This window comes from Mandrillus leucophaeus, unplaced genomic scaffold (genome assembly GCF_000951045.1).
Source record: "Mandrillus leucophaeus isolate KB7577 unplaced genomic scaffold, Mleu.le_1.0 Scaffold79, whole genome shotgun sequence".
In the NCBI taxonomy this organism is placed as follows: domain Eukaryota; kingdom Metazoa; phylum Chordata; class Mammalia; order Primates; family Cercopithecidae; genus Mandrillus; species Mandrillus leucophaeus.
In genome coordinates, this window is record NW_012108585.1 from 82,736 (window position 1) to 106,077 (window position 23,342).

At 55.0% G+C, this 23,342-nt stretch overlaps 1 protein-coding gene across 1 annotated transcript in view; it reads left to right on the forward strand.

Annotated features, from left to right (window-relative positions):
- Positions 1-7,640, forward strand: part of IQSEC3 (IQ motif and Sec7 domain 3) — a 46,531-nt gene extending 38,891 nt beyond the window's left edge. Inside the window, exons 8-12 of the mRNA XM_011967129.1 lie at positions 1,442-1,541; positions 1,748-1,909; positions 5,325-5,417; positions 7,423-7,472; positions 7,557-7,640. Of these exons, the coding sequence (XP_011822519.1) occupies positions 1,442-1,541; positions 1,748-1,909; positions 5,325-5,417; positions 7,423-7,472; positions 7,557-7,631 (480 nt within the window). The 3' untranslated portion in view covers positions 7,632-7,640. The remainder of the gene's footprint in view (positions 1-1,441; positions 1,542-1,747; positions 1,910-5,324; positions 5,418-7,422; positions 7,473-7,556) is intronic.
- The last annotated feature ends 15,702 nt before the right edge of the window (positions 7,641-23,342 follow it).

Genomic DNA, 23,342 nt, shown 5'->3' on the forward strand with positions numbered 1-23,342 from the left:
GTGTGTGTGCGCGTGCGTGCACATGCATGCACACATGCGTACATCTGTATCCGCAGATACTCGTTCCTTGCTCTTTGAAAACAAGTATCCATTCAACAAATATTTAATCAGTGTTGACCCTGAGCCAGGCATTATTGTAGGTCTGGAAAACTGGTGAGCAGGACTGGAACAGGGCTTGCCTCTCCCATGCACGGGCCCTTTCTATCCATGAGCCACACTGGCACTGCCTCTAAAATGATCACAAGCCTGAACGACCTCTCACCACCTCCACTACTACGGTCTTAGCGTGCGCCTGGTACATTCAGTGAACCACATCAGCCTCCACACGGCTCTCCCCACCTCTAGGGTTCACCCCCTGAGAGCAGCAGTGTGATCTCTCTGGAGTGTACATTAGGCCACGTGTCCCTTCCCCTAATCTGCCTCCCTGCCCTCTCCTCAGCCCTGTGAGCCGCCTCCCTTCTGTGGGCCAGGCCTTTGTACTTGCTGCTCCTTCTTGCGAAGCTCCTCCAGACCTTGCACTCTCCTCTTGCCTTCCTGGCCTCTTTCTTTTCATTCAAGTCTCAAATCACGTTTGATTCCTTACCCTATTTCATTTTCTTCAAAACACTTAGCACCTTGGTTTTGTTTTCTTTGCTGTTATGTTTTATTATTTGATCACCTGATGGGCACTGTGACACTCCACATTCCATAAGCACCTTGAGGTCAAGGGCTCTGTTCTGAGTTCTCCTGTGTCTCCAGGGCTCAGCTCACAGAAGGCTCCGAATAGAAATTTGTTTATTAAGCAACCAGATGACTTTACTAAAATGAGCTTTCATTTTAGCAGGGGAGGGAGATAGAAAATAAGAAACAGACAAACAAGATAATATCAGATTGGGGGAAGGCACTATGAAGGCTGCAACCAGGTGATAGTACGGAAGTGACTGGGGTTAAGGGCCGGATTTGGGTTTGCTGTGGTTTGTTTTCTAGAGGGGGTGGTCCAGGAAGGCATCTTTAAGGAGGTAGCATTTGAGACTTAAGTAATGAGAGTAATGCAGCTGTGCAAAAAGCTGCCGGGAGAGCTGTGAAATGGGAACAGCGTATGCGAGGGGCCCACAGTGGAACCGAGCTTGCCCTTCTCAAGCTACAGAAGGGAGGACACTGTGGCTTGGGCAGAAGTCCAGAGTAAGGCAAGGATCACATCAGGTGGGTTTTACAGATCAGCTCAGGGTCCGTGGCTTGGCTTCTAAGTGCAGAGGGAATAACAACTGTAGGGTTTTGTGCAGTGAAGACGCACATTTTGGTATAGTGTGTGTACATATATGTATATATCTGTGTCTGTATGTGCACATTCATCACTGCATGTGTTTACTTCTGTGATCATGCATCCCCCTGGGTGTTTGTGCATCCATGTTTCCATGACTGTCTGCTCATCAGCACATGTCTATCTCCCTCTCCTGAACAGATTCTCAAACTTTGCCCGAAGAAGAAGAGCTCCTCCACGTACACCTTCTGCAAGTCAGTTGGTCTGCTAGGCATGCAGTTCCACCTCTTTGAGAACGAGTGTAAGTCTTTGACAGCCAATGTAAGTTTGAGAAGGAATGGATGAATGAAATGGCTGGGGTGAGTTGAGGGAGAAGTGCTGGACAGCAGAGTGGATGGAGGCATGAGTGCCCCAAAGACCCCGTGCCCTCCTCATGTCTGGCTGGCTCCAGACCTCGGCTGCTGCTGCTGCTCACAGCCCACTGGGGGCCTGGGGTCTGCTTTCCAGATTACTCTCATGGCATTACACTGGTGACACCGCTCTCGGGCTCCGAGAGGAAGCAGGTGCTGCATTTCTGTGCCCTGGGCTCGGACGAGATGCAAAAGTTCGTGGAGGACCTGAAGGAGTCCATTGCTGAGGTGACAGAGCTGGAGCAGATCCGGATAGAGTGTAAGGACACAGGCTTCCCGAGGCAGCTGGTGGGGGTTCCCATTCAGCAAGGGACAGGCGTAGCTTGAGACAGACATGCCTGACTCCAGGGAGCAGCGCAACCCTGCCCTGGCCCCACTTCAGACCCTCTCCATCTCCAGGCCCCACCACACCACACTCCCACAGCCCGGGTGGGAGCACCAGTTTCCATGTTTCTTCATAATTAAAGTGAGGCTTGCTAGAATGCACACACATGTGTACACAGATCAGCCGGCACGTGGGGCTGCACATGGGCCTCTTGGAACAGAGAGCTCTGCTATGTTTTACCAGGATGACCAAGCGAGCCGGCCAGGCAGGCCCATGGGGCTCTGGTGCTTTTCTTCCCACCAAACCGTCTGCTGTTACCTCCCCCGCTGTGGCCCAAGTCTGTACATTGCATCTGGTTGGCCTCATTTCTTCACTCTCTTTTAATCTTGAATCATCCCTCCACTTTATTTTCTTTAAAATATTGTCCTTTTGAAGAGCCTAGGCTGCTTTCTTACTATCCCTCATCTTACAGTAGTCTCTGTTCCTCTAAGAAATGCTTAGATTCTAGATTATTCCATTCAGGCATTTTAGAGAATATGTGGGTCTCCTTGTATGTCCAGGTGGTTTACTGCCCGCTTTGGGGTTAAGGGAAGAGCAGCAAGGGCCTGCAACCTGTACCCACCTACAAGCTTGTACTGATTAAGCATCACAGAGGCTCCAGATAGCCTTTAAGGGAGGACTAAATAAGAACAGATTCAGAAACGAAAACAGAAAATGAAAATAGGCTTCAGGCCTGCCTGTATGGCCACTTAGTTTAAAAGTGTTTCCAAATTAATATCTGCCCATTAGGCGCTAGGAAAGGCAGGGGGAGATTTTGAGCAGGGGATCAATGTGACAGGCTGGTGCTTTTGATACATCATTTTTGAGGTTCCTACTACACGCTAAGTAGTTTATTTTGTGGATTCTCATAGTGACACTGCAAGGTAGGTGCATTGACCCCACTCTACAGCTGAGGCTGAGGAGTTCAGCCGTGTGTCCAGGTTGTGCATGTTAGAAGTGGAGGAGCTGTCATTTTCTTTTTTTTTTTTTTTTTTTTTGAGACGGAGTCTCGCTCTGTCGCCCAGGCTGGAGTGATCTCAGCTCACTGCAAGCTCCGCCTCCCGGGTTTGGCCATTCTCCTGCCTCAGCCTCCCGAGTAGCTGGGACTACAGGCGCCTGCCACCTCGCCCGGCTAGTTTTTTTGTATTTTTTTTTAGTAGAGATGGGGTTTCACCGTATTAGCCAGGATGGTCTCGATCTCCTGACCTCGTGATCCACCCGTCTCGGCCTCCCAAAGTGTCATTTTCATTTACGTTTGATTCTATACTTTCACTTAGGAGTGAGAGAAGAGGTTCTGTTTATTTTTTCTAAGGAAACAATCTAAATCAGGGTAAAATGAGATCCATCAGACTGGGCTCTAGAACTCAGGTAACTGCTTGGTGGGGAGGGGTACATATAAACTCCCTTCCTTCAGTCTGTTGGCTTATTTGAGTTCAGTGGTGAAACAAACAGATTCTTTTCAAGGGCTGCACTGGATCCCCAGAGAGGCCACCCCTGCTGTTGTTCTGGAGCATTTTCAAGAAAGCACCTTGAAATGGCTTCACCTCTGTCGTTGTCTGACTGTCCCGGATGGCTCCGCACTGCCCTGGGGGGCCATAGCACACCAAGTGGCACCAGCATAGGTGAGAGAGGCACCTTCCTCCATCAGCGCAGGAGCAGCATTTACCCCGCTTCCCAAAGTCACGGAGGAGCAGACAGTGTCAGAATCTGTCATGTCAGGAGGTGAATATCCTCTCCTGCTGCCTCAAGGGTAAAAGAGCAGGAAGAAAGGCTCATGCTGGCTCTTAGTCTTCACTGGAGAGAAAGGGAAGGAACAGCTGAGGGAAGAGGAAGGGCAGGCCAGGGAGACAGGGAGGAAAGGAAGCCAGGAAAAATAAAATAAAATAAAATGGGCTGGACTCAGTGGCTCACACCTGTAATCCTAGCACTGTGGGAAGCTCGGGAGGGAGGAGTGCTTGAGCCCAGAAGCTCAAGAACAGCCTGGGCAACACAGCAAGTCCCCGTTTCTACAAAAAAGAAAAGAAAACGGAAAGCAGTATCAGCTACCATTTATTAAAGACTTACTATATGTCAGGCACTGGACTAATTCTCACGACAGCTTTCCATAGTGGGCATTATTTTCCTCATTTTACAATAAGGAAACAGGCTAAAAGCACTTAGGAAAGTTGTCCAAGTTCGCAGTCAGTGACAAAACAAGGTTTGCATCCAGTGGCCCAGGACTCCTCACTTGTAATTATGATGCTAATTTCTCCAAAGCCAAGAGAGCCCCTCTGGGGGAGAGAAACAACTCTCAGTGCAGTAAAAATATTTAGCATTGATCGATGGTGTGATTTAGGCAATCAGGACAAATTGTTCTGGTTTGGGGGCCTACAGTTCAGTGTCCCTGGTTTCTAGACAACCAGAGAGACTGAAAATGGAGCCCAGGAGAGTAGCTGTAATAAAAGGAACTTGAGTTATGTCTCCTGGAAAAGAGAAGCAGGAGGAGTGATTTAATAATCATGTCAAATCTCCAAGGATGGCAGCCGGCAGTTCTGTAGCTCCACTGAGAGAAGAACAAGAAGGAACAGGTTTCCAATCCAGTGAGAGGAATTAAAGTTGAGTACCTAGACAGATGTCCTGGCCCCGCAGGCTTGCAACCTCCACACCCTTGGTATGGACTTGCCTCCTTGGGAGAGCTTTGAACACCTTGTGGAGGCTCAGCCGGCCAGGCAGGCTCCATCCTCCCAGGTGCCGGGTGGAGAGGTGAGGTGTCACCCCTGTCAGCAAACTCTGCTGTGCCAAGTGCTTCTCACACAATGTAACAAAACTGATACAGGTTGGAGCAAAAGTAATTGCGGTTTTTGCCATTACTTTCACACGCACCTTAATACTTATGGAGTACCGGTCACTAGCCAGGCCTTGTCCTCAGTGCTTTATGTGTATTTCTCCACGCAGTCCTCTTAATGACACCTTGAAGCGGGCACAGCTGTCCTCTCAAGTGAGGCATGGAGAGGTTGGGTAACTTGCCTAAAGCCACACAGCCAGGGAGTGTCAGAACCAGGATTCAAACCTCCCTCACATCAGCCTCTTCTGTGCGTCTCTGATGTTTAAGCAGATACGATCATCCCCATGTACAGATGAGACCGTGGTTCCCAGGGGGTATTTTACTTGCTATTCAGTGGTGGGGCCAGACCCAAGGTCCGTGTTTCACAGCATGTGCTGGGACCTCTCGGCTTCTTCCTCCCCTTCCTGCCTGCCCCGCATTTCCTCCCTTACTTCTGTGTGTTTGAGGTTATGGTTTCTCTTGCTCACGGGCCTCTCCATTCCTTAGGGGAGCTGGAGAAGCAGCAGGGAACAAAGACACTCTCCTTCAAGCCCAGCGGAGCCCAGGGGGAGCCACAGTCAAAGCAAGGATCGCCGACAGGTGAGCCTCGGCTCTGCCCAGGGCGCCAGCCCCCATGGAGGCCACTCAGGGACCCTGGGTGTGGGTCCTGGGCAATCTGCAGGGAGAGTTGCCCGTTCCCATGGCATGTTTCTTTTTCTGCTGAGGAGTGCCAGGCTTGCCTTCTTTAATCTCATGGGCTTTAGTGGTGGGAGTAAGGAGGAAGGCAAGAGAGAAATGTGTCTGTCCATTTTGCAAACTGCACCAGAGTTCTGGAGTCTATGTGAGATGTCACTGTCTGCCCTGGAGGAGTCAGGCAAGAGTCCTGGCATCCCGGGCCCAGCAGGGAGGCCTTCCCTCCTGCAGCCAGGCTGTCTTGACGAGACGAGGTCAAGAGAAACCCCATGAGGAACACTCTCCAACCAGGCAGTATAAAAGGGCAGGGTGACCAGAAGGACCTGGATCTTGCTCTTCTCTGTACAGTCCCTTCACTAATGAGGCAAAAGCACTCCCTAATCCCTGGCTCAGGTCAGCCCACCCCAAATCCAGAGAGACCCTCAAACTCCACTTCTCTAATGGTTTCTCCAGTTGAATTGCTCACTCCAGCCAAGTCAAGTTGGCTCCAGGGTGGCACCTCCTTCAGCCAGGTTCCCTAGACCTGCGTCCTCTGCCCCCAAGGGCCCCTACCTTCCACCTCCTACCCCAACCTTACCCCCACCTGCAGGGGATCAGGAAAAGTTTCCACCACCTCCCCTCCACCAGCCCCAAATAAAGAGAACGAGGAGAGATGCATGAGAATTCAGTCTCATTCCAGTGACATCCCAGCAAGCCATCCACGACTGTCCACCAATTAGTTAACTCAGTCACTTACTCTCACACTCAACAAACACTTCTCGAATGGCTGCTGCCCTGTGCAGAGCACTGGAAAGCCAGGATCATAGCGAGAAACTCGAGTGGGCTCCACGCGGTCCATGACCCGCCACAGTTGGCCCTGACTCCTGACTTGGAACAGGCAGCAGCACGGGGACTGGTTACGGCAGCGAGGACATGAGATTCGCTTTCCGAGCAGGACATGGGGCTCTTTTTGCTCTGTAGAGGTTCTCACTGTGATGCAATCTTCCCTATATGGGTTTGACCTGCCATCGTGCGTCCGTAATTCTCCACGCTGCCTGATTTCAGTTGGCCTCTTCATTTCCATAAGGTCATAGGGCACGGGTCGCTGCTTGTTTTCTCAGCTGTGAAACCCCAGAGCTAGCCCTTAGCTGCGTATTATTCCCTGCCAGATGCCTGTCCCCAGGGACGTGTCCCTTAGTCGCTTCCACAGCTGGGTCTGTCTCATTCCCAGACAATGGTGCAGCTCCCTCTACTGCTGCAGGAAGCAGAGGACTGAGCACAGCAGGGGGAAACTGGCACCCCCAGGGGTTGGGAAATGAGAGGGGCTCCTGTGGGGGTAGGGGTGGAAGCCGGGAGTGACTCAGCCAGAAAGAGCCAATGAGCTATCCATGGAGGTCCACAGGGTCCCTGCTGCTGTGCCAGGCCAGCCAGAAGGCCCTCAGAGTAATTACAGAGCCATTATCGGCTTTTACTGTGCCAGGCACTGCGGTGAGTGCTGTGCAGGCCTCAGCCCATTTGGTCCTCCCCCCTCAGCCAGTCTGCAGGGCTGGGAGCAAAGAAGTGTGGCTCACACTCAAGGAGCCTGTGATCCACGGAGGCTGATGAACGTGGCGCCCACAACCCAGGCCTCCTCCAAGCCAGCTTTCACAGTTCGTACTGGGGAGGCTTTGACTGTGGGTCAATCAGATTCCACAATGCCAACATGAGAAAGAGCGCCAGAGATCTTCTAGTCTGTGGCAGCCCAGAGAGATGTAGCATCTCGCCCAGGTCACACAGCTCCTAAGTGGCACAGTGGGACTCCCAATCTCTGCCCCAGTGAGGAGCAGCGTGACCCCGAGTCTTAGCTGCAGAGATGCTTGAGGGGCACAGGGGAGGGGCAGGTAGCTCATTCTCAGCCAGTAGAGAATGAGCCCTGTGCTCTTTGCATTCAAAGCCAAAAGGGAGGCCGCGCTCAGGGAGAAGCCGGCGGAGAGCACGGTGGAGGTAAGTGGAGCCCTGGTTGCCCAGGTGAGTGACTCCCTGCCCCCTTGTCCTTCTTCTCACCGTCTCTGTTGTTTCTCTTCTCAGGTATTAATCAATGCCTCCCCAGCCCGACTCACCATTTTACCAATTTCAAGAGATACAATTAAAAGTTACTGCTAGCATGGGTAATGCCACTGTTCCAGCACCTAATTAAGCCGCGAGCTCTTTCTCCCCTTTCCCCAGCCTGCTGCCCTCCGAGGCTGAGCTCCCAGACTAACACAGTGGAGACGGAGCTCATGACACCCTAGGGCCATCCTTCCTGTGTGCCCCCAAATCCACCTCCCCAGGAAATGCTCACTGCTCACTGCTCCCCCAGTACTTGCTGTATCAGAGAACCTCACATCCCCTTCCCCAAGTCCTCCCACCCTCCATAGCGGGGAGCCTGGGCTCCCCCGGAGAGTCACCCCTCAGGCCAGGCCCCGAACGATCACTTCTGGGGCAGACCCTGTCCTCTTGGACACCTGGGACCAGGTTGGAGAACTGAGACTTGGGGGCCAGAGGGAGGGGGACTCCTCCCTGGAACAGCTGGTCCATCTGGAAAGCTGGCCATGGCGTGGGGATGTGTGCAAAACAAAATGAGACAGAGCAGGGTGGGGCTGTCTTGGGGGCTTTCCTGGGGTAAGAGCGATAAACCTGAGGACTGTCTGTGGTGGAGGGGAGGCTGCCCATCTCCACGTCACATAGCGAGGGACTGCAGAAGACCCAGCAGCAGCTGGTCCCTGCCAAACCCCCACAGTGCCACCTATGGGAGGAGCGTGCAGATGCCCCTACAAGCCTCGTGAGCCCCAGCCCTCTCCCACTGGGTCCTCTTGCACCCCAGTGAGTCCCAGCTCCACTCCTTTCCTGCCAGGCCTCCCGGAGCCACCAGCTGCTCATATAGACACCTCCCTTCCCAGCCCCTACTTCGAGCCGGAGGGAGCCCCATTAGGTGTCTTATTAAGGTGCCCTACCCACCAGTCTGACTAAGCCCTGGGAAGAAGCAGGACACCCCAGGGGAGCTCAGTGTCTTCTCTCTCTCCCACGGCCCTCCACCCCCCACACACCCGTGTCTGGAGGAGGCACCTTTACAAGGAGGAGCTTCCTGCCCCAGCAGCTGACAAGCCCCCAGGGTGGGTATTCTATTCCCCGCCCCCCTCCACTCCCCATCCTCCGCAGCTGCCCGTTCTTGAGCCTTGCAGATAAGCACACCTGTGCCCAGCCCTCTGTTCTGTTCTGCCAGCCCTGCCCTGCCCTAGCCTGAGCTACCCAGGGAGGACAAGCAACCCCACGCTCTCCTCCCTTCTGCCCTGCCTAATGGCATATGGCTATCTGCAAGGCTGCCACCCTAAGCTAGCTCCAGGGCCCCGCCAGCCTCTGCTCTCCTGCGCAGAGGGCAGCCTCGCCTCCCATGGCCTCAGCTGGACCCCAAGCTCTCTCTCCTCTGCCCTCTCTCTGCCGTTGCTGGCCAAGCCCCTCTGGCAGGTGCTTCTCCATCTTCTCTGAGCTGTTCTGACCTGCTGCCCATGTTCCATCCTCTGTCTCCCCCTTCCCCTCATTCTTTCTTTCATGAGCAGGGAGGTGAGAAGGGGGTCAGAGGAGAGGACATTTTGCTGTCACTTCCTGCTTTACACTCACTGACCACTAAAGAGAAAGGATCCAGACTGGGATGGGGCCGGGGGTGCAGTGGAGGGACCAGAGAGGGGAGGTAAACGGGAGGCGCAGGCTGTGGCCCACAGCGGGCGCTGCGTGGGGAGCCTCAGGGAGAAGAAGGACTGCTCAGGGGATCTGGACTGGGACAGCCAGACATTCGCCTGGGGAGGGCTGCTGCCACGTCCAGGTGGAGGGAGGCAGATGAGCACAAGCCTGTCCTGGCTGTCTCAAGCCCCGTGTCTCCTGGGGAGGAATTCAGAACACAAGCAGGAGGGGGAGGAGCGCGTGCCCTCCAGCGGCTTCTGCCTGAGTGAGGACCCTGGAGGGATCCCCAGAGGCAGGTGGGCCCCAGCCATGCTTTGTACCTGCCGTGTCTTGGAAGGACAGTGAGGGGCTCAGGGAACCTTGGTTTGTTTCGGGGGAGGACCTCAGGCCTGGAAAATGTGCTGAGGTTGGAGGCTGAGAAGGAAGAATAAAGCCTGCGACACGCCGAGTGTGGCAGTTGGGCTCATGAATATTGAGGGGGCAGACAAAGGCCTGGGGAGCCTCAGGAGGGAAGTTGCCCCACTGGGAGTACACAGGTCCGGGAAAGGGTGTCCCTGAACTGCACCTGCAGCCAAAACAGGATGACGAAATGCTGGTTTAGGGTTCCGGGGTCGTTTTGGGCTGGGCCAGCTGGGTCTAGGCCTGGGATGAGGTACCTCCCCTGCAGCTTCCGTTTCCCCCTCGGTGCTCTGAGCACCGGCCCCAGGTGGTGCTGCCCGAGGACAGATGGCAGCCCAATAGGAAGATCCTCAGAGAGGAGGAGGGTTTCAGCCTCCCCCAGAGGCCCCAGGTGTTTGGAGGGGATTGTGGGGTGTCATAGCCATGGGCAGGGGAGCTTGGGGGTGGAACGGTGTGAGGAGTTAAATCCTTCTCCTTCCAGAATCCTCTAGCCTCCCTTCCACCCATCTCCTCCACCTCCCGCTGCTAGCAAGGAGAGGCCAGGCTAGTTCACAGTGACCTCCATGTCTGAGGGCGGAGGCTCATGCCCCACCTTGGGGATCAAGGTTGGAGCCCTCTCTGGGGATCCCCTCCTGCAGCCAGGCAAGTTAACCAGGACCCAGCTTGGGCCAGAATGACAGCTGGAGAGCTGACTCTGCCTCGGCTGTTTGGGCTGCTCTCGAATGCAGGGTCACGGCCTTGGGGAGTCTGGGAGGACAGGTAGGTCCAGATCACCCTTTGGCATTCTGGGGTTTAAGCCTCTATGATGTCAACGGTACCAGTGATTCTTCCTCTATAACAAGGCTGGAGGGAACAGAGATATGAAAGGCTCAAAAATGCTTGGCCCTGTCCCTGGGTCTGCCCTCCTTTGCCTCAACACACTCCTAGGAGGTGGGGAGGGGCAAAGACTATGGCCCCTGCTTTCAAGCTCAGAGAGTGGTGGAAAAGGAGGTGAGGAGGAGTTTTCCCATGGCCTAGGGACACCCAACAGCTCCGTGAAGTCAGGCGGCAGAGGAATGCAGAGCCCATCTTACAGATGGAGAGACTGAGGCCACAGAGCGACGCCGCTCACAGTCAGTGGCAGGACATGCCAGCCTCTCGACTCCTCTCTCCCTCCTGGGCAAAAGCCAGAGTCAGAACCCAGTCTTCTTGCGGGTAGAGAGATGGAGAGAGGGTCAGAGTGAGGGCTGAGAGTGGGAGGGAGGCCAGGGGAAGCTCAGGGCAGCCTGTCCTCGCAGCTGGGAATTAGTCTTGTAACATTTCATGCTTCTCTGGCTGTTTCTAAACTAGGTGTCAATTCACAACAGGCTTCAAACGTCCCAGCACAACTCCGGGCTGGGGGCCGAGAGGGGAGTGCCGGTGCTGCCGCCAGACCTGCCGCCTAGCCCCCTGAGACAGCAGCCCCCGCCGCTGCCGCCGCCGCCACCCACACCCCCGGGCACCCTGGTGCAGTGCCAGCAAATTGTCAAGGTCATTGTCCTGGACAAGCCCTGCCTGGCCCGCATGGAGCCCCTGCTGAGCCAGGCTCTCTCCTGCTACACCTCGTCCTCCTCTGACTCCTGCGGCTCCACACCCCTGGGCGGCCCCGGCTCTCCGGTCAAGGTCATCCACCAGCCGCCGCTGCCCCCGCCCCCGCCCCCCTACAACCACCCTCACCAGTTCTGTCCACCAGGCTCCCTGCTGCACCGGCGCCGCTACTCCAGTGGCTCAAGGAGCCTGGTGTAGACTCTGCCCCACTCCCCTGCTGCCCCGGGAGGGCTGGCCACTGGGGGGCCTGGGCTGCCCCTCCACTGCTCCCCACACCCTGGCACGATGCGTTCCTGGTCACTGATCACCATCATTTTGGGAAGAGAATCCCAATCCTGGCACCTGGGTTTGCCTCATCCAACATCCTTCCCTTTCTCAGCTGCACCCCGACTCCAGTTCTGAAGACACACCTCACTCTCCCGGGGCCCTACGCAGCCAGCCCCGGCGAGGCCTCCTCTTCCCCTGGCCACCACGTTCCCCCCGGACCATGGACTGAAGAAACTGGAGCTGAGGCTCTAACTAGCTTGCAGGCTTTGAGTCTGTTAGTGCCCGGGGGCCTCGGGCCATGGGGCAGCAGCATGAGGCTGGGCCGGCCGGCAGTGGAGCACTAGACTGAAGGCGGCTGGCTCGCAGCCCAGAACTAGTGCCTCCGTGGCTGTGCTGAGGGGAGGAGGGTTGGTCCCGCTCCCTGGAGGGACAGGTGGGAGAAGGGGGGGGGCTTTTTCTGCTGCCCCCACCCCCAAGCCTGGCGCTCTCAGGAGGCTACTCCTTGGTCCCCAGGGACGTTGGCTGTCCTGACCATGTCCTTCCCCTCCTCCCGGGGCCTCTGCTTCCTCAGGAGCTGCCCGGACTCCAGAAAAGCTTGGAGAAAGGGAGGCAGGAAGAGGAGCACTTTAGCTCTCTGCGGGTCAGTTCAGCAGGGTCATAGGATTGTGAGGTCATGGATCTGCAAAATGCACCTTTTTAAAGAGTTTCTTAGTTCCCCAGCCCCAGCTAATACCCAGCCAGTGCCGTGTGCACACAGGCATGTGCACATAAACATGCATGAGAACCAGGCCATTCCTTCCGTTGTGCAAGCAGAAGTGGAGATGGGGCAGTGATCTGCCCAGCAGAGATGGGGCTCGGCGCGAGGCAGGGCTCCCTCTTGTGTGAGTCTGTGGCCTCCAGGAGGGACTTGGGTGCAGAGGTAAGCAAGAAAAATGGACTCCAGAGACATACGCATTTCCCCTGCACCCCTCAGCCTTTAAATATTTCCCCCTCCTAGAAGGTTCTAGACCTCCCCTTCCAGCAGGGGTGCCCAAGAGTCCCTGGACCCTCAAAATTGCAAAGGAGGCCCAAGCGCGGCTCACTGACCTCCCAGGGCCCAGCAAGATGGGATAGCCAGCCTTAGGTGGCCCCACGAGCTCAAGCCTGGGGAAGATGAGAGGCAGCCACCCCAGAGACAACAGGAGGCGTACCATGGCCTGCCCAGTCAGGCCCTATCAGGACGTGTCTGTCCCAAGCCTGGCCAGGCTCCAGTTCTGTGCCAGCAGCTCATTGCTGTCCTGTGTGCAGGTCCCCCCACACTTGGAGCCTGTGGTTAAGGCCTCCTGGGAGAGGAAGTGAACATGAGTCAAGTGTGACATGGACTTGAATCTCCCCACCCTTGCCCTGCCCTGCCCCACCTGCAGTAGCTAGGCCAGGTAGGAAGCAAGGATCATTCCCGGCTCTCAGAGGTTCCAGATGACCTAGTTTCATTTCGTGTGTGTGTGTGTGGTCACTCAGACGTCACTGTGATATCACCCAGTGAGTCTATTTCTGGCCCTGTCTTTGTCGGCCCAGTTTCCGTAACTTGCAGCCAATTTGCCCTCTCCCCTGTGGCTGCCAGCCCGTCTGCCCCTCCGTGTCCTTGCTGCCGTGGCCCTCCTCTGTTTTCGGTAACAGAGATGCTCCAGCCATTGCATTTCAGAGTAGAGCAGACAACAGATGGGGTACACAAATTCAGACACCTCTGATGCCCTTAGCCAAGGCAGGGATCGCCCTTAAAGTGAAGGCCTGGACAGGAGGTGTCAGGGACTTGGGAGGAGTCCTGGGGATGGGAGTGGAGGAATCTTAAAATGAGGGAAACTGAAAATAGAATGAAAACGATGACTAAGAGGCAGGAGTGCTAGGTATGGGGGAATAGGAACTATGAGCTAAATATACTTAGGGGGTGGGGGTCAGGAACACTGTCCCAGACAGCCCTAGCACGACAGGCAGGGCCCTGTCCCCTGCTCACATAGCTCTTCAAGCTTACAAAGTACCCTCTCCCCTGTTGAGGGGCACAGTAACCCCAGGCCCTCCCTGCCACCTCAGCTGAAGCCCAGATCTTCCAAATTGGAACCAGCAAAAGTCAGGGCTGGCGCGCATGTGGGCCTCCATCTGAGAACCTGGACTCTCAGGCACCTCAGGGCCCCTGCCCCAGGGCAGAGGCCCACCCCTTGGGTCGGTGCAGTGGCTGCCCTGGGCCCCACTGGCAGCACAGGGAGTCTGCAGGAAGCAGCCCGGCCTGGGGTCAGCTTCCCATGGAGCCAGTCCAGAGCTGGGAGGGGCATTCAACCCCTGAGGGCCTGGGGCAGGACACAGCTGCCCTCCTCACTGTCAGGGGAAGCAAGTGCCCAACATCTGTAACCCTTCCCTGCTCAGTCCCCAGGCCAAGGTTGGGCCTCCTCTCCGTCCCCGTCGCTGTCCCCAGAGCCTAGACCTCGGGGACCTGGGAAAAGCCTCCTGCTCCCTCCCGAGGGCAGCAGACAGAGCAGGGCCTCCAGCCCCCCAGAGGACCAGTGGGGGTGCTCTTAGGCCTTCCTGCTCTCCCAAGGTTGCGGGGACAGTAGAGTGCTGACTGAGCCCCAGACTCAATCACCCAAAGATGGCGCCACTCTATCCACTGCAGACCTTTGGGAAATCTGGGTCCCTCTCCTGATTTGATCCATTTGGCCCCAACTCCAGAGTCTGGAATGGGAGATGAAACTAGTTTTCCACCCACTTTTGGGGAAATCCCACCCCCAGGTCTCTAGCAAGCCCTGCTGACAGCTTGTCCTGGAAGCCTGCCTGCCTGTCTCCACGGGTGTCTCGATCCAGCACACACTGATCAGCCCTGCGTCTTCGGGCCCCTGCGCCACCGGTCCCCACGGCCCGCCAGGAGTCTCTGTACCCACTAGGCTTCCCTGATGACCATCTGTCTGTCCGTCCCTGTGTCTGCTGTACGTCCCTCCTGCTGCACCCTCTCCCCACACACCCGTCGCCCATAAGAGAGAAACCTCTCTAGGGAAAGGCAGGGTGGCTCCACCCAGCAACTAATCCAAATGGCAAATATTTTGTAACAAAATAGCCCAGAGGTATTTTATCTGTTCAATTCATAGAGTTTTAGAGATTATATTGAAAGATGTCACTTGAGCAAACTGTGTCGGTGCAGCTTCTTTGGCTCTCCCAGCAGGGAGGGCCCGCCTTAGAGCATCTCTTCGGTGAGGATTTGAGAAGGACACGGATGCCCTCAGCCTCTCAGGCTGCTCTCCCCTGGCCATAGCGGTACTATTCCTTTACCCCAGGACAATGCACTCATGTCCCATGGTTAGGAACCCCCGTCTTCCATAAAGGAGACTTGGGTGTGGGAAGATAAGGTAAGTCTTCCCATGGGTGGGCACTGGCAGAGCTGGGGACAGGGCTAGGAAACTGACCACCGTGTATGTGGGCCTGACCCCGCTAACACATGCATACACCCCTCACTCCACCTCCCCGACCACACACACACACAGCTTCCAGCCGGTCCAGAAAGCAGGCTACAGTGGAGACCAAAGGCAGCTTTGGAGGGAGGAGACCCCACGGCAGTCAGTACACCTCCGGGGGGGAGAGGAGGACCACCTCTGGCCTGCTTGGCTTTCTGCAGTGAAGAGTGAGGGTTTATCAGGGTGTGGGGGAGGCCATCCCACTGGCCATGCCAGACATCAGCTCCCAAAGCCTGACTTCAGTGGCAGGGTGTGGTTTGTCCAGCCCCGGGGTCCAGTCTTCCTGAAATGCAGGAGCAATGGGGCCCATGAAAGGACTGGAGGAAGATGGTTGGGGACAGTGCACAAAGCCGCAGAGAGCAATTCAGCAAACATATGCTGAGCCCCACAGTGTGCCAGGTCCCCTACTGGGAGCCAGAAGGGATGCCACGGTTCTGGGAAGGATATGGATGTGACAGTAACCAAGTGGCTGTGAGGAAGCAGGGAAGGCTGGAATGAGGACTGGAGAGGTGCAGGGGCCCAGCCAGGTGTTCACAGCCAGGTGCAACGCTCAGCTCAGCTCCATGGGGCTTGAGATGGGTGGTTCTCCTGGTCGGGGAGAGAGGAGAGCGCCTTCCAGCAACGCTGAGTCATCAGAGGAGAGCAATTGGCTGCCCCAGGACACCCGAGGGCACCCAGCTCTCCTGGTGACCAGAATTCTGAACACCTGGAAATCCCAACAGCTTCAGGACCTTCCCCAGGCTGGCTCCTGTCATTCCCAGCTAAAGGGAAAGGAAGCTTGACCTCACCCTCTTCCCAGGAAATGGGAAATTCCAGAGTAAGCTGGAAGCCAGCTATGACCTGTCCCATCCTGGGAAATCTCTGACCTGGGAAGCTGAGGACTGACCCCTTGAGAGCACTCTGCGGGGAACCAGCTCAGCCCGGGCCTGGGAGAGAGCCAAGGGCCAAGACGGCCCTGCTGCTCTCTGTGCCGGATGCAGGCCTATGGCACCATTCTCCAAATCTCAGTTCCCTCGGCTCATCTAGGATGAATACTTGTCCCTCCAGTGAGAGGAAGACCATCCTGTTCTGACAGAGCCCGTCTGGTGGTCCAGGCCCCTCTGTGCCCATCTGCCGTAGGGATGGAGAGCTACGGTCCGTGCATCTCCCTCCATAATGACCCTTTGCAGATGGGAGAATGTCAGACTCATCAGTCATTGACTTAGAATGCTCCTAGTAAGGGGTCCCGGGACGTACTGGTTTCTGGCTGAGAGCAGTGGCCCAGAGCTCGTGCTGGAAATCAGGATGAACTGAACGATAAGTTTGTGACCACCTGTTGAGCACTGTTCTAGGTGCTGGGGGCTATGCAGTGAAGGGGACAGGGAAGGTTCACACTGGGCGGTGCCATCAACAAGAAATGGAGCAGCTGCCTTCACATAGAGGATGGTGACCCAACTGGAGTGATGAGGAGAGCCTGTTTTAGGGTGAATATTCAAGGAAGGCCTCTCCAAGGAGGAGAATTCAACAAGGTCAAGGTCCGGTCTGAGGGCAGGTGAACAGTTCAGAGACCGTCACTTCAGGTCAAATGACCACATACTTATGAGGCAGAAACCAAGACAATTTGTCAAAAAATGGTTTCCTGATATATGCATTTACTTACATGAAAAAATCTTATGAAAGTGTAAACATGAATTTCAAAACATCTTTACTGAGGAAAGCAAAATTGGTCTTCTAGCAAATCCAGGGCAGACGGTCACCATAGTCACAGGCCAGGAGAAGAAGTGCTTGAGAGTGGGCAGTCAGGTGTTCCAGCCGGGCAAGGATGAGGCCAGGGGTGGGACAGAGCTAAGGCCATGTGGGCAGCCGTCACCGCAGGAAGACCAGGCCACCAAAGTAGACCACAGAAAGCACACACCAGCAACAGTGAAGTCAAGCTACCCTGAGCCGAGGCAGCTGCTGCCCAGAGCGAGCACATGCTTGTGGGACCCTGTGTATGGATGGGGAGCAGCACACTCCGGGTCAAGGCAGCCTGCTGTCCACCTCCTCCTCTGTTGCCTCAAACCAAGAGGGCTCAGGTTTCCCATTTTTAAATTTTTCCTGTATTTATGTTTCAAAGAAGGGGCCTTGGTCTGTCGTCCAGGCTGGAGTGCACTGGTACGATCACAGTTCACTGCAGCCTGCAACTCCTGGGCTGAAAGGACCCTGCCCGCCTCAGCCTCCCAAGTAGCCTAGACTACAGGTGCGTGCCACCATGCCCTGCTGATTTTTACGTTACTATTATTATTATTTTTGTAGAGATGGGGGTCTCTCTCCAGCCTAGCCAACACAGTAAAACCCTGTCTCTACTAAAAATACAAAAATTATCCAGGCATGGTGGCGTGAGCCTATAATCACAGCTACTCAGGAGGCTGAGGCACGAGAATCGCTTGAATCCGGGAGGCGAAGGTTGCAGTGAACTGAAATCATGCCACTGCACTCCAGCCTGGGCAACAGAGCGAGACTCTGTCTCAAAATAATAAAATAAAGAAATAAAGATGGGAGATCTCTCTCTATTGCCCAGGTTAGTCTTGAACTCCTGGGCTCAAGGGATCCTGTCACCTCTGCCTCCTGAGTAAACTGAGACTACAGGCATGCACCACTATGCCTGGCTAATTTTTGTATGTTTTGCTAGAGACGGAGTCTCACTATGTTGCCCAGGCTGGTCTCGAACTCCTGGCCTCAAGGTATCCACCCACCTTGGCCTAGGCTTGCCATTTTTAAATAATGGAATGGACTCCATGGCCTATTGCCCAGCAGTCCCAGGGAGTCCGGGGGTAACAGCCTTTCACATCTCACCATGAACCCCACAGAACTGAAGAGAGATTGATTTCTCCTTCAAGGGGTTGACGCTACATGGCTGTGGCCCTTGGCACGCCTCCTCCCACCCCAGCTCCAATAGATGTGGCCAATTGATCATTGCTTTCTGGGAGTCACCGTCAATCACATGTGCTGACTCCAGGCTGAAATGAACTTGCCAACCGCCCCATGGTGTCCTCACGGAGATACCTGCAAGGAAGGCATTTTGACGGGAGGTGGCTTAGAGCAGGGAGCAGCAGGCTGGAGGTGTGGCCCTCCTAGTGCCACTGCTCTCAGTGGACAGCAGCTCTGGGGGTGCTGGCTTTGGCTCCTGAGCTCTGCCCTTCAGGGACTCAGGGCTGCTTCCTGCCAGGACTCCTCACTACTCAGCAACCTGTCAACTACCCTGTGCACCGGGTCCCCTCACTCACCTTCCTCAGGGTGAGCCACATGGCCACCAGGGCCACAGATGAAGGTCTGAAGATGCCCAGGCAGGAAGGACGCTCCGTCCAGGGCAGAGCCTTTGGAGCTAACGCAGACCCTGTGGAGGGCAGGGGAGGCTCCTTCCAGGAGAACATGAGGCCCAGCCGGAGCCAGGTGGCCTGGAGCCACGGGCTGAGTTCGGATCTGCTCCCCTTCCCTTCCCAGGACAGCAGCCAGGCCCCAAGATAGACCCACGCCCAGGTCAGAGTCAGGGAGGTTAAATGAGGGCACAGGAATGAGGGGTGCAGAGGGGACAGGTCCAGAAGTGGTTCTGCCAGAATTCCCTTCCGGAGGGGCTGGAGGAGAGGGAGCTGGAGCTCAGCGGGTGGGTGGATGGGAGCGCTCTCCTCCCCTGCGCCCTCCCTCCCGTGCCCCTGCAGGTCTGCATGGGTTCCCTCCCTGGGGAACCAGGCCGCCTAACCCACCAGCCGGCCCCTAGCACCTCAGCACTTCCTGCTCCCATGACCCTAAGGATTAAGTGATCTCAAGCCTGGCTCTGGGAAAACTGTGGGAACCGGCCGCTGGGAAGACGACCTGGCTGTGACTCCCACGTTTCCAACTGCCTAGACAGACCCGCCTTGCCCTCCTTTCCTCAAGAAACCCGAATCCCCTTTCCTTCTGAGACATCCGGGCTAGGCACCAACCTCCCTCCCTGAGCCCTCAGAGGGAATGGAAGGCCAGGGAGTCACAGAGCCCGCAGTGCCAGGCCTGCAGGCTGAGTCACAGGCCAGTCATCCTTCTATGGCTAACGGGACGACTTCACTTAAGAGGTTCAAAAAGAAGAACAGAATAAGCCCAAAGGAAAGACATAATAAAGGCAAACGCAGAAGTAATAAAATAGAAAATAGATATACAGTAGAAAATATGAACAAAACCAAAAGTTAGTTCTGAGAAATGACTAATAAAGTTGACAAACCTCTGATAAGACTGATCACGAAAAAGAGAGACGGCACAAATAAATAACCTGAGGACCAACAAGGAGAACATAACTATGAATGCTGCAGAGATTTTCAAAATAAAATACTTCAAATCAACTATAAACCTATGGCAAGAATTTTGAAACCCTCTACAAGATGAACGCTGTCCTAGAAAAATATCTTACCAAATCTTGCTCAAGAACAAACAGAAAATTTGGGATGTATAACCATTAAATTAAAGTGGAATAGGTAATTACAAGCCTTAGGGCCAGGAATCTCAGCAGTTCGGGAGGCCAAGGCAGGAGGATCACTTGAAGCCAGGAGTTCAAGACCAGCCTGGGCAACATAGTGAGACCCCCCTCTATACACAGATTTTAAAAATAAGCCAGGCATGGTGGTATGCAACTGTAGTCCCACCTACTCGAAGGCTGAAGTGGGAAGATCACTTGAGCCCAGGAGGTTGAGGCTGCAGTGAACCAGGACTGCACCACTGAACTCCAACCTGGGCAACACAGCGAGACCCTTTTTCAAAAAAAAAAGAGAGAGGGCCAGGTATGGTGGTTCAAGCCTGTAATCCCAGCACTTTGGGAGGTGGAGGTGGGCAGATCACTTGAGTTCAGGGGTTCGAGACCAGTCTGAGCAACATCGTGAACCCTCGTCTCTACCAAAAATACAAAAAATTAACGTCACTCCAGCCTGGGCGACAGAGTGAGACTCTGTCTCAAAAAAAAATAAAAAAGAAGGAAAGTATTCACCACTGCCCACCCCCACCCCCAAGAAAAATCACACAACACCAGGCCAGACGATTTACAAAATCTACTACACTTCAAGGAACAGATAATCCCAATAGCCTATTAACTCTTTCAGAAAAGAGAAAGAGAAAGAACATCTGCAAACTCCTTTTCATGAGCCTAGTGTAATCTTAAAAACAAAAACTAAAGCAGACAAGGACGACATGAGACAAGACTACCAACCAATCTTGCTATGGGCATAAATTCAGAAATTCTAAACACAATATTAGCCTACCAAACCCAGTATTGAATGACAAAAAAAGATATGCCATAACCAAGTAGGGTTTGCCCCAGGAATCAAAAGATGATTAAGTACTAGAAAAATATAATACTGCGTTACAGTAACAAAGGAGAAAAACAATATGATCATCTCAATAGATGAAGAAAAAGCAATCCATAAAATTCAACCCTTACTATTGATTTGAAAAAAACCTACAGAACTTGGAACAGAGGAAACCCTCATAGCCTAAGTAAATGGTATCTATCAAAAGTCATCAGCCGGCCAGGCATGGTGGCCCACACCTGTAATCCCAGCACTTTGGGAGGCTGAGGTGAGTGGATCACTTGAGGTCAGGAGCCTGAGACCAGCCTGGCCAACGTGGTGAAATCCCGTCTCTACTAAAAACACAAAAATTAGCCAGGCATGGTGGCTTCTGCCTGTAATCCTGCTACTGGGGAGGCTGAGGCAGGAGAATCGCTTGAACCCGGGAGGCAGAGTTTGTAGTGAGCTGAGATCACGCAGTTGCACTCCAGCCCGGGCGACAGAATGAAACTGTCTCTCAAAAAAAAAAAAAAAAAAGCTGCCGTCATACTAATGAAATGTTAGGGTTCCTGTCAAAACCAGAAAGGAAGCAAGGATGCCTGCTGCCACCACTTCTAGTTACCAAACGAAGGAAGACAAGAAAAAGAAAAAGAATCATGATTGGAGAAATAAAACTGTCATTATTTCCAGACAGTCTGATTGTCTATGTAAAACACCCTAAAGAACCAAGAGGAAAAAAACGATTACAATTAACCCAGAGGAAAAGGCTGAGGCTGGACAGGGAGCCCAGGTCTCCGGATAGCTGGCCGGCTAAGGCGGGTCCCCACGCCCCACCCGCCGTCATGGCTGCTCTCTGTCCTGCTCCCCCGGGACCCCCCTCTCAATGACAGACCCAAATTCCAACTGCACTTGTTGAAGACCCACTCTGGCTACCTTTGCTTGCTCCCTGTGCCAGGGGTCTTAGTGAGACGGGGACTGAGTCCTGCTTGGGGAGAGGATTTGCCCACTTCGAGTCCCGCATGCTGAGGTGCGGCGTCAGAGTTCTGGCCTTGGGGCCAGGGCCTTGTGGATGTGACAGCCACCCTCTGTGTGTAAGTGAGATGTGCTTGGGCAGAAAAAGCCTCAGAATGTGACTACACCAGAAGTTTCCGCTAGACTCTGGTTACAGCCATGGGTTGGGCACTGACCCTGTGGAGGAACACGGGCTTGCAAGGGCTCAGCCTTGGCAGGGAGCAAGCTCTCCTCTCTGTGGCATCATCTGGCAACTTGTGCTTGTCTCCCCAGTTAGTTACTTCCCAGTCACAGGCCAGCAGGCTCCTCAGACCTGACAGGCAATCTGCCCTGCTGTGGCCAGACTGGAAGCAGAGGGCACTGGAATGCAGGTCGCTAGGGCCCAGGGCACTGACCCACCTCAACCCTGTGCCACCTGCCAGGCTTGGCTCTCATCTCTCCCCATCCTCTCTGGCAAACACATCCTCCCATGGCCACTGCATCAATGGGTGGTTAACAAGCTCCTCATCCCTGTCAGATCCAATCAGCCCTTGTTACTTCACTGGGCAGCAGAACCCACAGGGAAGCTGTGTGGGCTGGGTTGCCAGGAAGCTGGGCATGCGAGCACGGAGGTGGCAGGGACAGAGACAGCCAGTCTTCACCTCCTCATGCCAAGGAGAGGGTAAGCCCAGGGTCAGGGGAGAGCTCTGGAGGGATCAAAGGAGGTGAGGCTGTGGGAGAGAGGCAGGGGCTCAGGCAGAAGGGAACCGGGAGGCTGAGGAACGCCTCTGAACAGGGGCCACGCCTGACCCTCAAAGAGGGTGACTCTTGCGCTCTGGGAAGTGGCCGCAACAGCACCCACAGGCCAGAGTGCACGCTGAAGCTCGACTGTCCAGGGGCGCACTCGACCCAACAGAGCCCACATGGGAGGAGCCGAGACCTTCCACCAGCAGCCACCAGCCGCTGTCAGCCAGGCTAAGGAACTGCGAGCAGCTGGACCCAAGGATGGGTATTAGTTACCTACTGCTATGTAAAAAACTCACCCCAAAACTCATGACTTAAAACAACCATATGCATTTCTCACCTCCCACTGGGGTCAGGCATTCGGGACCCACTTGGCTGGGCATTTCTGGCTCAGGCCCTCGGTGAAGCCGCAGTCCCTATCTCAGCCAGGGCTGCTGCCACTAGAAGCCTTGGCCAGCTGGGAGGATACACTTCTAGGCAGCGTCTTCGCCTTGCAACGAGCTGCTGCTGTTGACCGTTGGTGGGAGGCCTCGGTTCCACATGGGCCTCTCTACTGGGGACTTGGGTCAACTGTGCCCCCAGACAGTTGAGCTTTGGTGTATCTCTGCCATGTGGGCGCTGCTGTGGCCTGCCACTTGAGATGCAGCTCTGAAATTCGAGGTAGCCACTACCCTTCTTCGGGAGAGAGTCCATGCAGGAGAGGGACTTGATCCAGGATTAATGAATAGCATCAAAGAGCGTGAGGTCCACACAGGAGCAGGCTGGAGCCTGTGGCCATCCTGCCACCACCCCTTGTGAGGCACCAGGACTCCCGACCACTGCCCTCTGCTGTCCCTTGCATCGCAGCCAAGGGCTCCTGTTCCCTCCCCTGCCCAAGGTTCTCACTTCCTCCGCGAGGGCACAGGTTATGAATTCAAATGCCTGCAAAAGCGAGTATGTGAAAAAGTCAGGTGTGACAGGAACTGGGGAGCCTGTGGCAAACTAGAGAGTGCCTGAGGGCTTATGCTGCAGAAATCAATTTTTTCCTGCCATACTGGCCCAACAAATGGTAGCTGCCAGATTTGGCCTCTGTCCACCCGTCTGCAACTCAAACACCGCAGGGGATGAGATGAAAGCAAAGCCAAATCACGACCCCACAGCTGCCCCTTACACACACACACACACACACACACACACACACACGGCGCACACACACCTGTACCGGTGCTCCGGGCAGGCTGGAGAGCGAACCAGTTGCCCTTTGCCCAGGTTGTGGAGCCATTAGGCTGGATCCCTGTGAACCGCGAGGTCGGCCCGAAGTCCCTTCCCGCACTCCCCTGTTCCCTCCGTCCACCCCCGTCCAGATCCCTTCGGACTCATCCGGAGAAGGGAGCGACGGAGGGAGGCGCCGTGGACGCCGCAGCCAGGGTTCTGGGGCAGCCGAGAGGGTGGCGAGTGGCGCAGGGCGA